Source organism: Hyla sarda, chromosome 3 (assembly GCF_029499605.1).
Source record: "Hyla sarda isolate aHylSar1 chromosome 3, aHylSar1.hap1, whole genome shotgun sequence".
Taxonomy (NCBI): domain Eukaryota; kingdom Metazoa; phylum Chordata; class Amphibia; order Anura; family Hylidae; genus Hyla; species Hyla sarda.
In genome coordinates, this window is record NC_079191.1 from 359,843,799 (window position 1) to 359,856,948 (window position 13,150).

Consider the following 13,150-nt stretch of genomic DNA (forward strand, 5'->3'; position numbering starts at 1 on the left):
GAGTTTCATTAACACCTTTGGAAAATGGCAGTCAGTGTACATATTCCCAAGACCTTTTCCATAGACTTTCAAAGGGGACAAAAGCAAAAAACAAACTGCATATTTTTGGTTTTCATTTTACAATGTGAACTTAGCTCAAGGCTATGTTCACACTTCGTAAAGTTTGTTGGCATATTTTATTTTACAGGTTTTCGGTCGTAGTAAGTAGAAATAAATTCGGCACTCACATGCAATTGAGAATGCGTAGTTTTATTCTGCAAATTTAGCAATCCAACAGATTGTTTATGACGTTTCGATCTGTAAATGGATCTTCATCAGGTATTCTGGATTGCTGCGGAGGCTCGTGCAGATTGGCCTATAGCCAGGAAATAAGGAGATGTGGTAGAGCGAGCATGTTTTCGGTCGTAATGGCCAGAGAAGTTTGCATTATGTGAACATATCCTATGAGATATTGATTTAAAAAGAATTAGTCACCCAGAAATTGCATATTGAACAGCTGACAAGTTCATATAGCATTCATTGCAAACAATACGAACTTCTCTGTATGAAACATCTCCATTAGTGCTATAGTGGAAAAAACTTATTGGGGGAGGTTTATCAAAACCTGTGCAGATTGCTTCTTTGATTTTTCAAAAGGCCTCTGAAAACGGAAAGACGCGATCTGATTGGTTGCTATGGGCAACTGGTCAAGTTTACCTCTGCACAGGTTTTGATAATTCCCCTCCCCCCCCCATTGTATCACCAGCCCATAGAGTCAAAGAGGCGGTGCCTGGGCATTGCAGTCCTATAGGCACATGGCACCTGTTCAATATGCAATTCCTGGGTGACAGATTCTGAAAAGCTAATGCATTCCTGTACTATTTAGCGATTATTTCAGTACTAAATAGTGATGCCATGTTTTCAAGTTAGGTATATGCAGCAAACAATAAGGCTGAGTTCACATATGTCCGGCATCCGACAGCCTAGATCTTGACGCAACTGATGCCACAACTGATGACAAGTTGTCATCAGTTGTATGGCATCTGGCGTCCATTGTTTCTGCACGATGGACACAGGAATGCAGCAAACTGTGTTCCCCTGTTCGGTGCTCTCCAGCATGTCCAACCATCCGGAATAAAAAATTAGACACTAGATGATTGTAAATAGAGATGAGCGAACTTACAGTAAATTCGATTCGTCACAAACTTCTCGGCTTGGCAGTTGATGCCTTATCCTGCATAAATTAGCTCAGCTTTCAGGTGCTCCTGTGGGCTGGAAAAGGTGGATACAGTCCTATGAGACTCTTTCCTAGGACTGTATCGATCTTTTCTAGCCCACCGGAACACCTGAAAGCTGAACTAATTTATGCAAGATAAAGCATCAACTGCCGAGCCGAGAATTTCGTGACGAATCGAATTTACTGTAAGTTTGCTCATCTCTAATTGTAAACAGTCCCATTCGCCAGAGGGAAACCGGGCAAGACAACTGATATATGTGAACCAAGCCTAACACAGACAGAAAACCTGCCACAAGTCTATACACTAGTTAGTGATGCAACAACCAATAATAGCATTTATATTAATCATTATAATCATTATCAATATTTATCTTTATACCACTTTCTATGGGGCACATGAAATAGTGTGCTTGTGTGAACAATAGATGTGTGTGTTATATAATTTGTTCTAGAAGTGTTTTTTTTTAGCATATTTTAGCTAATTTCACACACACACACACACACACACACACACACACATACACACACACACACACACACATACACACACACACACACACACACACACATACACACACACACACACACACACACACACAGACACACATACACACACACACACACACACACACATACACAAAAACACACACACACATACACACACACACACACGCACACATACACACACACACACACACACACACACACATATATAAAAAAACAATGAAACAGTATTAAATGTGTGCAATTATTTGGGGAGAAAGAAAGTATTGGGTGGTTACATTTCAGAATTTTTTTTAAGAGACATTTAACAATGAAATATTAGGTATAATGTATAAAAGTCTTGTAGTAAATATGTGAGACATAGCTTTCTTTTATTATTTACCAGCGTCTTACTCTACTTTTTTTGTTTTTGCTTCAGATTCCTTCACAGTTGAAAAGATGCTTTCACAATGTTTTTTGTGGGTATTTCACAGAGAATGCATTGACATAAGTTTTCAAAATAAAAACATAAGTAAAGGATTCTTTTTTTGTGAGGCCTATGCTTCTTCCTAAGCTTTTTTTTCTTTGTTCGAATGAAGAGAGAAAAGATTGGATAAAATATGTAAAATAGATGCAAGTGTGCAATCCCATCCACATAAAACTATACTGACTAAAATTCATGGTGTGAATGCACCTTAAGGTTATGTTCACACGGTGGATTTTTGTAGCCGTAGAAAAATAACACAGTTTTTCTTAAAAAGAAAAGTTGAGGAAATTGCTGCCATTTTGTTAACATTTTTACAGTGTTTTTTCCCGTCTCATGGTCATATTTTATTATTTCTTGCATTCTTTTTTACTTAATAAATTTGCTCATTATTTTAGCGGGGGGGGGGGGGGGGGGGGGGGGTTCGGGGTATAGGAGTTGGGGGTTGTTCGGGAGAGGTGTTTATCAGGCATTTTACACAAAGTGATTTTTGCCAAACTTGCTTAGTTGAACGATTTTGCCCTTTGACTTTGCAGTGGTTGTGAGTTTATCATATACGACTTTTCTCTAAATGAGGCAAATTTTGTCACCCAGGGCTCTTAATGTTGCAAAACAAAACGAGCAGTCTTTTCGCTTACAAAACTTTTTTGCAACAACTTTGCAGAAGCAAAAATCCCATAAATGTGCACGTGTGCCAAATTTATCACACCACGTGCGACTTTTGATAAATTACGCTCATGTACACATTAGCCTAGTAAGTTAGTTTTAAAAACGTGTGTAGCTAAACAAACAATAATACATTTCTCCCATTGTGTGCACTGACGTTCACTTTTCCTTATACTTTAATAGAACACATCATTAGGTATAACAAAAAACTTTTTTTTTAACCTATTTATGACAGTATTTTCTTTTCCCTCCAATGTCCCATAACATATTGCTACATTTTTTTCTTTAACAAAAGTGTTATTCAAAAATAGTCTTGGGACATGACGCCCATTATCATTTGCTGCAGCAAGCTGGTAGATAGTTCCATTCTATTTGCAGTATGATTTTCATTGTGATTTAATTTACAATGCATAAACAATAGGACATTTTTATATTGAGTAGCAATAACCAATTTTGACCATAGAATAACCCATTGAAAAAGCTATTAAAAACAATCTTGAATACAGATAATATTAATATTCTTTATGAATCAAAAAGTTTTTATGTCCAGTATATTTAGTATGTCACACAGTAAATATTTATAAACAATTATGTCAAATACATGTAGCAGTAATTGGGAAATTTTATCCCATATATGTAAAAATGATCATTAACAATAATTACTCACTATGTTAAGTTTGCAGCCAGTTTTAACAATTATTGAATTAGTTGTTAGTTTCTGTGTATGTTTGAGAATGTTTCTGTGTATGATTATATGCATGTCTAAATATGTTTCAGTATGTGTGTATTTGTTTTTATGTTGGTGTGTGTGTCTATAAGTGTGTGTATGTGTCTACGTGTATGTATAAATATCTATGCGTATGTATATAGCTATAACTGATATGCAGTAACATATATCTTGACAGTAACATTTATAGAATAGTTTGATTGTAAAATAAATTAAGGTATAATATACTAAGGATGATATTAGTCCTTGAAACACTAGTTTTATTTTTAAACACTAGAATTGTTCTTTAGGCTTCCAACTGCTAATGCTTCTAAGAAGTAAATCTGACTATGCTCAATAGATTTATTTGAAGAACTCATTCTTGAAGGTATGTTTATAGGTGGAATCCCTCTAGTACATAATTTTCTACTAATTAGTATATAAGAAATCTTAAGAAACTCCAACTGATTCTGAAGCACAACCACAACAGGTAGAGTATAGCATACAATGTTCAGTAAAGGGCAAACATTCCAGAACACATCTTTTAGGAAGGCCTGCAACATTCCCAAACTTGTCTATTAATACCCCCCCCCCTCCACTTTCATTCAGAAGTGTCTCCCCATGCTTATTGCACGTGGTACTGACTGGAGACTGATTCACCCACCTTTATATGCACTACCCTATTTATAAAAGATGGCTGACCCAAGGCATAAAGAAAGCACTTTCTGTCATTTGTCTCATCCCTATTTCCTCATAGATTGTAAACTCTCGCTCCTCTAGCTTGAATTGATGGCCATTGTGTGTTTCTTTAGTGTCTGGTTTCAGTCTAAACTGTTGGGGAATGTAAATAAATATTATCATTTATACTATTAATAACATAAATAGGAGCTAGAGGGACCTGAAAAACCCATTATAATCAGACTGGGATAGCCAAACAGTGTGTTATCTTCCTGGCGCTCAAGTTCGGCACATCGCGGATCAGATTGACAGGTTGCTGGGTGGGGCTGGAGAGGACCCAGCAGTCATGGTACATATTGGCACCAATGACAAAGTAAGAGGTAGATGGAGTGTCCTTAAAAATTATTTCAGGGACTTAGGCCGCAAGCTTTAGGCAAGGAACTCCAAGGTAATATTTTCTGAAATATAACCTGTACCACGAGCCACACTAGAGAGGCAGCAGGAGATTAGGGAGGTAAACAAGTGACTCAGAAGCTGGTGTAGGAAGGAGGGGTTTGGTTTCATGGAGAACTGGGCCGACTTCGCTGTTGGATACCGGCTCTACCGTAGGGACGGGCTGCACCTCAATGGGGAGGGTGCAGCTGTGCTTGGGGAGAAGATGGATAGAAGGGTGGAGGAGTGTTTAAACTAGGGACTGGGGGAGGGAACCTACAACATAGAGGGGGAAGATAGTGTGTGGATAGAGAGGGGGGACTTATTAATGTACCTGGGGGTGGAGTGGAGGGAGGGGTTAGAATAGTTAATAGGGATAGGCTTCATAGGAAGAAAAAACATACACCTTTGAATTGCATGTTGACTAATGCCAGATGTCTGTCCAATAAAACAGAGGAATTGGAGTGTGTGTTGTTTGATGAGAATTATGACATAGTGGGTATAACAGAGACTTGGTTGGATGATACCTGTGACTGGGCGGTCAACATACAGGGTTATAGTTCATTCAGGAAGGATCGGACAAAATGGAAACGGGGAGGAGTTTGTCTTTATGTGAAATAGGGTCTGAAGGCCGCACTGCGGGAGGATATATGGGGGGGAAATGATAATGTGGAGGCATTATGGGTAGAAATATATGGAGATTTAAAAAAATTCTGATAGGGGTTTGCTATAAGCCACCAAACATAATGGAAAAGGCAGAAGATCAATTACTGAGGCAAATAAACAAGGCAGCAAATCAGAATGAGGTGATAATAATGGGGGACTTTAACTATCCTGATATAAACTGGGAGACTGAGACCTGTGAATCTCATAAAGGAAACAGGTTTCTGACTATAGCTAAAGACAATTATCTGTCCCAAATGGTGCAGGGCCCGACAAGAGGGGGTGCCCTACTAGAGTTAATGTAATCCAACAGTCCTGATAGAGTAATTAATGTGCAAGTCGAACATATCTAGGAAATAGTGATCATAATATAAAACATTATAACTTGTTCTTCAATAAGGGAATCTCTCGAGGGGCTACAAAAATAATAAACTTTAGGAAGGCAAAGTTTGATCAACTCAAAGAAGCCCTTAACACAGTGTTTCCCAACCAGGGTGCCTCCAGATGTTGCAAAACTACATCTCCCAGCATGCCTGGACAGCCTTTGGCTGTCCAGGCATGTTGGGAGTTGTAGTTTTGCAACACCTGGAGGCACCCTAGTTGGGAAATACTTCCTTAACAATATAAATTGGGATATGTCCTCAAAAACAAGAATACTGACACTAAATGGGAAATGAAAATTAAATGCCAGGTGAAATACAGCAAGATAAGGTAAACTCCCCAGTACAGGTCACCTGTCTAACCCAGGAAGAAGTACAGTGCCGCCTACAATAAAATCAAAATAGACAAATCGCCAGGTCCAGATGGCATTCACCCCCGTGTTCTAAAGGAATCAAGTAATGTAATAGACAGACCCTTATTTTTAATATTCAGGGACTCTATAGTGATAGGGACTGTTCCCCAGGACTGGCGCATGGCAAATGTGGTGCCAATATTTAAAAAGGGAACAAAAGGTGAACCGGGAATTATAGGCCTGTTAGTTTAGCCTCCGTTGTATGTAAATTGTTTGAGGGTCTTCTAAGGGATGTTTTTTTGGAGTATCTTGATAAAAATTAAATGTATGACTTCATATCAACATGGCTTTATGAGGGATCGGTCCTGTCAAACTAACCTGATCAGCTTTTATGAGGAGGTGAGCTCCAGACTGGACCAGGGACAATCGCTGGATGTCGTATATCTGGATTTTTCCAAAGCATTTGATACAGTTCCGCATAAAAGGTTGGTGCATAAAATGAGAATGCTTGGACTGGGGGAAAGTGATAGGAAACAGAGAGTGGTTATTAATGGTACTTATTCTGATTGGGTGACTGTTACTAGTGGGGTACCACAGGGGTCCATCTTGGGTCCTGTTCTATTTAATATATTTATTAATGACCTTGTAGAGGGGTTGAATAGTAAAGTATCAATCTTTGCAGATGATACTAAACTCTGTAAAGCGGTAAACACTATAGAGGACAGTGCACTGTTACAAGTGGATCTGGATAGGTTGGTGGTTTGGGCTGAGAAGTTGCACATGAGGTTCAACACTGATAAATGTAAGGTTATGCACATGGGGATGAAAAATCCAGGCTGGGATTATGTATTAAATGGGAGCACACTAGGGACAACTGACGTGAAAAAGGATTTGGGAGTCTTAGTTAACAGTAAATTTAGCTGTAGTGACCAGTGTCGGGCAGCTGCTGCCAAGGCAAATAAAATCATGGGGTGCATCAATAGGGGCATAGATGCCCACGACAAGGAAATAATTCTACCACTGTTCAAATCACTAGTCAGAGCACACATAGAATACTGTGCACAGTACTGGGCACCAGTGTACAAGAAAGATATAGTGGAGCTGGAGAGGGTTCAAAGACGGGCAACTAGGGTAATACGGAGAATGGGAGGACTACAGTACCCAGAAATATTATCAGAATTAGGGTTATTTAGTTTAGAAAAAAGAAGGCTTAGGGGAGACCTAATAACTATTTATAAATATATCAGGGGACAGTACAGAGATCTCTCCTATGATCTTTTTATAGTCAGGACTGTATCTATAACAAGGGGACATCCTCTATGTTTAGAGGAAAGAAGGTTTCTACACCAGCACAGATGGGGGTTCTTTACTGTAAGAGCAGTGAGACTGTGGAATTATCTGCCTGAGGAGGTGGTCATGGTTAACTCGGTAAAAGAATTTAACGTCTGGATGCATTTTTGGAGAATAATAACATTACAGGTTATGGATTCTAGATCTATAGGGACAGAAGGTTGATCCAGGGATTTATTCTGACTGCCATATTTGGAGTCGGGAAGGAATTTTTACCTCGAGTATGAGGGTTTTTTGCCTTCCTCTGGATCAACTCAGTAGGGACTCATTAGGGTTATAGGTTGAACTTGATGGACTCGATGGACTCTGGTCTTTTTTCAACCTTATGAACTATGTTAATATGTTCTTTCTTTGGTTTGTTGCTGTTTCGGTGAGGTCCACACCAGTCCAAACCTTTGTGACGACCTATGGAGTGAGCTGATTCACATGCTTTCTTTCATAATCAGATGGTATTGGGAATGATCATAATGAAAACTGATAATCCATTATATCCATTATGGATTCTGTTAAAATGAAAACCTCTACAACAGTGTAAATAGAGCAAAGATTGCCATAAACATTAGATGAACATTTACCAAACCCAACAATTTTATGGGGATCGGCCAACCATGTAATGTGTACAGTTGTTTCTAACTTTTCCCCAGTGCCAGGTTGGACTTTAACTTGTGCCATCTGTTAGTCTAAAGGCAGATAAGCTCTCCCTGCTAAGAACACATGCAAGCTTGGCAGAACTCAAGCATGGACGCTGTCAAATGAACAAGCGTCTGGCCAACAGCTATCTAAAATCATGATCACCCTTAGATCAGATGTAGAGCTATAAAATCCTGAAAAATCACAACTGTGAATCCGGCCGTAGCATGTTCTAAACTACTGCCATCCTTTATCATACACCATTACATTTAAAATTAAAATCCCTCCCAATGTCTCCAGTTTGCTCTCTCTGCTATGCATAACATTCGTAACAATATGCATAGGAGTTTTACTATTTATCACTTTTCATGTATTATCTTTATTATTAATAACTTACTTTATGGTAAGTTAGTATCTTTTTGATCTGTAGTAGTTTTTGTTTTTCGTGTATTTGATCAAATTTTTTATAATTAACATGTAAATTTTACTATTGTACTTCCTTACCTTTAGGCTAAGGTTACACTGCGATAACTGTTGTGTGACAGTAGAATCAATAAGGATGCACTAAATGATACATTGTCACTTAATGCAACGGTGATATTGAGTGTACACAATGGCTGCAGGTGGTGTCGTGACAATTGCTTTCTCATTTATTTCAATGAGAGACTTGTGTTACTTGTTTTTTCACTTGAAGTGCAGAACTTTTCCCTACTTCCTACTAACACACACAGTGAAAAGAATCAGGATAAAAAAAATAGTTGTGTGACAAATTTGCACCAAAGCCTAACCAAAGGTGCATGCACTACACTGGGAATTGCTCAACAAAGACAATTTTTTTTTATTTCAAATTATTTTGCTAGACTACATGGCAGTATTCATTGGGTTGGTATTGCATGCATGTTATGTAACATGGCCTAATGATCTGGAATGATTGTTGTTGATACTTTTGTTTTAGAACAATATGGACAATTTAACACTACTGTGTGGATAACCAAAGTAAATTAGGCCTAAAACATTGTGGTAAGCAGTGTAGTCAATATTTTTTCTGTCTATATACTATTGTTAATATTATTAATAATAATCTTAAAAATAATAATAATAAGAGTAATATAAAAAACTATATATATATACAGTTTCATATGAATTATAAATTGGCATCTTTAATGTAAGAACCGCCTATAAGGCAGTCTTCCATTTCTACAGCTGTATTTTACTAACTGTATCATTGACTCAATAAGACAAAGTTATTTCTATGTTTACACATGCAAAACAATGATTTGAAATGAAAAAAAAAATAAAAATAAATAAACAACAACAACAAAAAAACACACCAAAATTTGCTTGAATTTGCTATATGTGTTTTGGTGTTGATTTTGATGTGGTTTTTCATGTGTTTTTTTTAAGGTGTTTCCAAACTCCCATTAATTTAAATGTAAGCTTCCAAGCAGAACCACTCTGAAAAGTGACATGTTAGGCAGGGTTCACATATGTCCGGCATCTGGCAAAGATTTCGACGCAGCTGATGCCACAACTGATGACAAGTTGTCATCTTCTGTATGGCATCCGGCGTCCATTGTTTCTGGACGGTGGACAGGGGAACTCAGCAAGCAGCATTCTCCTGTCCGGTGCACAACCATCTGGTGTCAAAATTAAGACGCTGGATGATTCAAATGAAATGAACGCTGGATGATTCAAATTCAAATGAACATAATCATTCTAATTCTGCTGGACGCTTACTGTATGTGAACCCAGCCTTACATCTTTTTTCACCATTGTTTTTTTTAAAACCCCATAGTTGTTTTTAACCCCTTAACAACACAAGACGTGAATGTACGTCCTGGTGCTGTGGTACTTAACGCACCAGGACGTACATTTATGTCCTGTACATGACATGAGCACTGGACCGGTGCTTGCATCATGTACGGCAGGTCCTGGCTGCTATCAGCAGCCAGGGACCTGCCGGGAATGGCGGACATCAGCGTGATCGCGGCATCTGGGGCAATTCGGTAGTTATATTGGATGATCGGATTACCCACGACGCTGTCACCGGGATCCGATCTTCTAAAATGGCAGACGGAGGTCCCCTCACCTGCTTTCATCCGTCTCCTGGGGTTTTCTGCTCTGGTCTGAGATCGATCAGACAGAGCAGAAGATCGCCGATAACACTGATCAGTGCTATGCATATACATAGCACTGAACAGTATTAGCATTCACATGATTGCAATAAATAGTTCCCTATGGTGACATAAAAAGTGTCAAAAAAGTAAAAAAAAATGTAAGTTGCCCCTTTTTCCCATTTTACCCCCAAAAAGCTTTAAAAAAATTTAATAAACATATTTGGTATTGCCGTATGCGTAACTGTCCGAACTATAAAAATATAATGTTAATGATCCCGTGCAGTTTTTTTGGCACATTTTATAAAAAAAAATAATAATTAAAAGCGATTTCAAAGTTTCATATATGCAAATATAGTGTCGATAAAAAGTACAGATGACAGTGCAAAAAATTTGCCCACATACAGCTGCGTATATGGAAAAATGCGAAAGTTATAGGTCGTCAAAATAGAGGGATTTTAAACATACTAATTTGGTTGAAAAGTTTTAGATTTTTTTAAGTGGTACAATAATAGCAAAGTATGTAGTCATGGAAATAATTTTAATCATACTGACCCACAGAATAAAGAAGACATGTCACAGTAAAACAGTAAAGTGTGCAGCGTGAAAACGAAACCTTCCAAAATGTGCAAAATTGTGTTATTTTTCAATTTCCCCACACAAATAATATTTTTTTTGTTGCGCCATACATTTTATGGTAAAATGAGTGATGTCATTACAAAGGACAACTGGTCGACCAAAAAACAAGCCCTTAGATGGGTCTGTGGATGAAAATATAAAAGAGTTGTGATTTTTAGAAGGCGAGGAGGAAAATACGAAAATGCTAAACTAAATTTGGCTGTGTCCTTAAGGCCAAAATGGGCTGTGCCCTTAAGGGGTTAACATCCTCCACTGAAGTCAATGAGAGATGGAGATTGTACATTTTTTAAGGGCATTTTATGTCCATGTGAACATACCTAAATATACCATAATAGCAATACCAGATCTGAACTCTGATTGAATAGAAACCAAATGATAACACATTAATAATTAACGTAACTATGTAACTATGTAATATGCCATACAAGATAAACAAAGAAATACCATTTCAAAAATTAAAATTAGCTACAAATATTTGGTAAACTTTAATTTTTCCCTTTGAACCATTAATAACCAATCATATGGGTGTTGTCTTCACGTGAATTAATAAACCTTGAGAAAATCCTTCGTAATCTGGATCTATAGTTTTGCCTTGGTACCATATGGATATCAAATTATTCTGTTAGTTTTTGCTAAAGTGAAAGGTTTTAAAAAAAATGAAGATTGTATTGTTAGAAACTAATGGCTAATATACTGTATATTGTGAGTTAATGTGTTAAATTAAATTTTATATATATATATATATATATATATATATATATATATGTACTGAACGTAAAATAGCTTAAATCTTCTCTTTCTTCTTGCAGTTATGAATAGAAAGCAAAGTAGTCCCATCATAAAGCACCAAGACGCCTTGAGCAGTGTACATGGAATCTCAATACCTGCTTCATCAACTTAGCAAACTCTGGGCACGGAAGGTGTTGTTTGACTTTATTTTGGCTATAAAGACATTGAATAGGTCACATACCCTCGGCCTAGAGCAAAACTTGGTTCCTAAGGTGGCGAAATGGTTGACTATGGGACATGTCCACACAGCCACCGACTAAAACACTTTTTCTGCGAGGACTGACAAAAGGAAGACAAGGTGAGGATCGATTTGGACATTAGATGAGCTGTTTACTTTGGAAAAGTTAGGCCATCGCTGAAAGCTCTTTCCTTCTTCTTTTATTTGCTGTCCACTCTCTTTTCCCGTACGGGCCATTGTATTCCCCTCTTGCTGACACCATCACCATTTAATTCCTACTAGAGTTTACGACCTAAACTGGTAAAAGGATGTTTATTTTTTTTGTGGCCGGTACTAGACACTGATATTTAATTCATATTAGGGGGATATTTTAAATTTTTCCAAATGGTTGGAATAAATTGTATGATGTGAAGCAATCTTTGTGAGTGTATTGTATATCCTAGATTGTAAATGTACAAATTAAATAACAGCATTTTATTTTATATTTTTATAACTATAATTAACAGAAATAAATGGACTACAACAAGAATTTCTAAATGATGGTGTTTTCTTTGATAAGATGTTGGAATTTCGATTTCATAATTAACACAATTTACTGGTCAACTGCAGGATGCACCACGTGTCTAAAGGAATCCTGTAGTTAAAGAAAGATAAAAAAAAATAAACAATAGAGTTCATACTATGTATTAATGTAAATCTAGCTAAACGCTACAAAACATTAGCTTCTTTGGGAAACTAATCTAAATAACCTTTTTTAGTCTAGGTTCACACAGTGTAAAATGAAATAAAAAATTAAATATATATAATGCAGTAAAATATATATATAAAAAGCTGCCGTTGTTTCAAAATCTAATATTTTGTCCCAATAAAATCAATGGGAAAACAGCCATCAGTGTACACATTGTTTTTAAAAACTGCAGTAATTCCAATATTGGAATTACTGTGGTTATTTTATATAAAATATGTCCACTGATGGATGCTTTCTCATAGACTTTAAAGGAACACATTATTAGATAAAGAAAAACACCCTGTCGCTTTTTATATTTATTTTATTGCTATTTCTTTGTTTTACACTGTGTGAACCCAGCCATATTATGAAATTAAGATGATAAAAAAAACAAAAAACATAACTGGATGACTTAAAGGGGTACTCCGGTGAAAACCTTTTTTCTTTTAAATCAACTGGCTCCGGAAAGTTAAACCTATTTGTAAATTACTTCCATTAAAAAAATCTTAATCCTTCCTATACTTATTAGCTGCTTAATACTACAGAGGAAATTCTTTTCTTTTTGGAATGCTCTCTGATGACATCACGAGCACAGTGCTCTCTGCTGACGTTATTATAATAATAATAAGTCTTTATTTATTGTTGTTCTTAGTGGGATTTGA

At 36.9% G+C, this 13,150-nt stretch overlaps 1 protein-coding gene across 1 annotated transcript in view; it reads left to right on the plus strand.

The window, feature by feature from the left end:
• Positions 1-11,758, plus strand: part of PAX1 (paired box 1) — a 103,216-nt gene extending 91,458 nt beyond the window's left edge. Inside the window, exon 6 of the mRNA XM_056563630.1 lies at positions 11,604-11,758. Coding sequence (XP_056419605.1) covers positions 11,604-11,695 — 92 coding nt within the window. The 3' untranslated portion in view covers positions 11,696-11,758. The remainder of the gene's footprint in view (positions 1-11,603) is intronic.
• Positions 11,759-13,150: the final 1,392 nt, after the last annotated feature.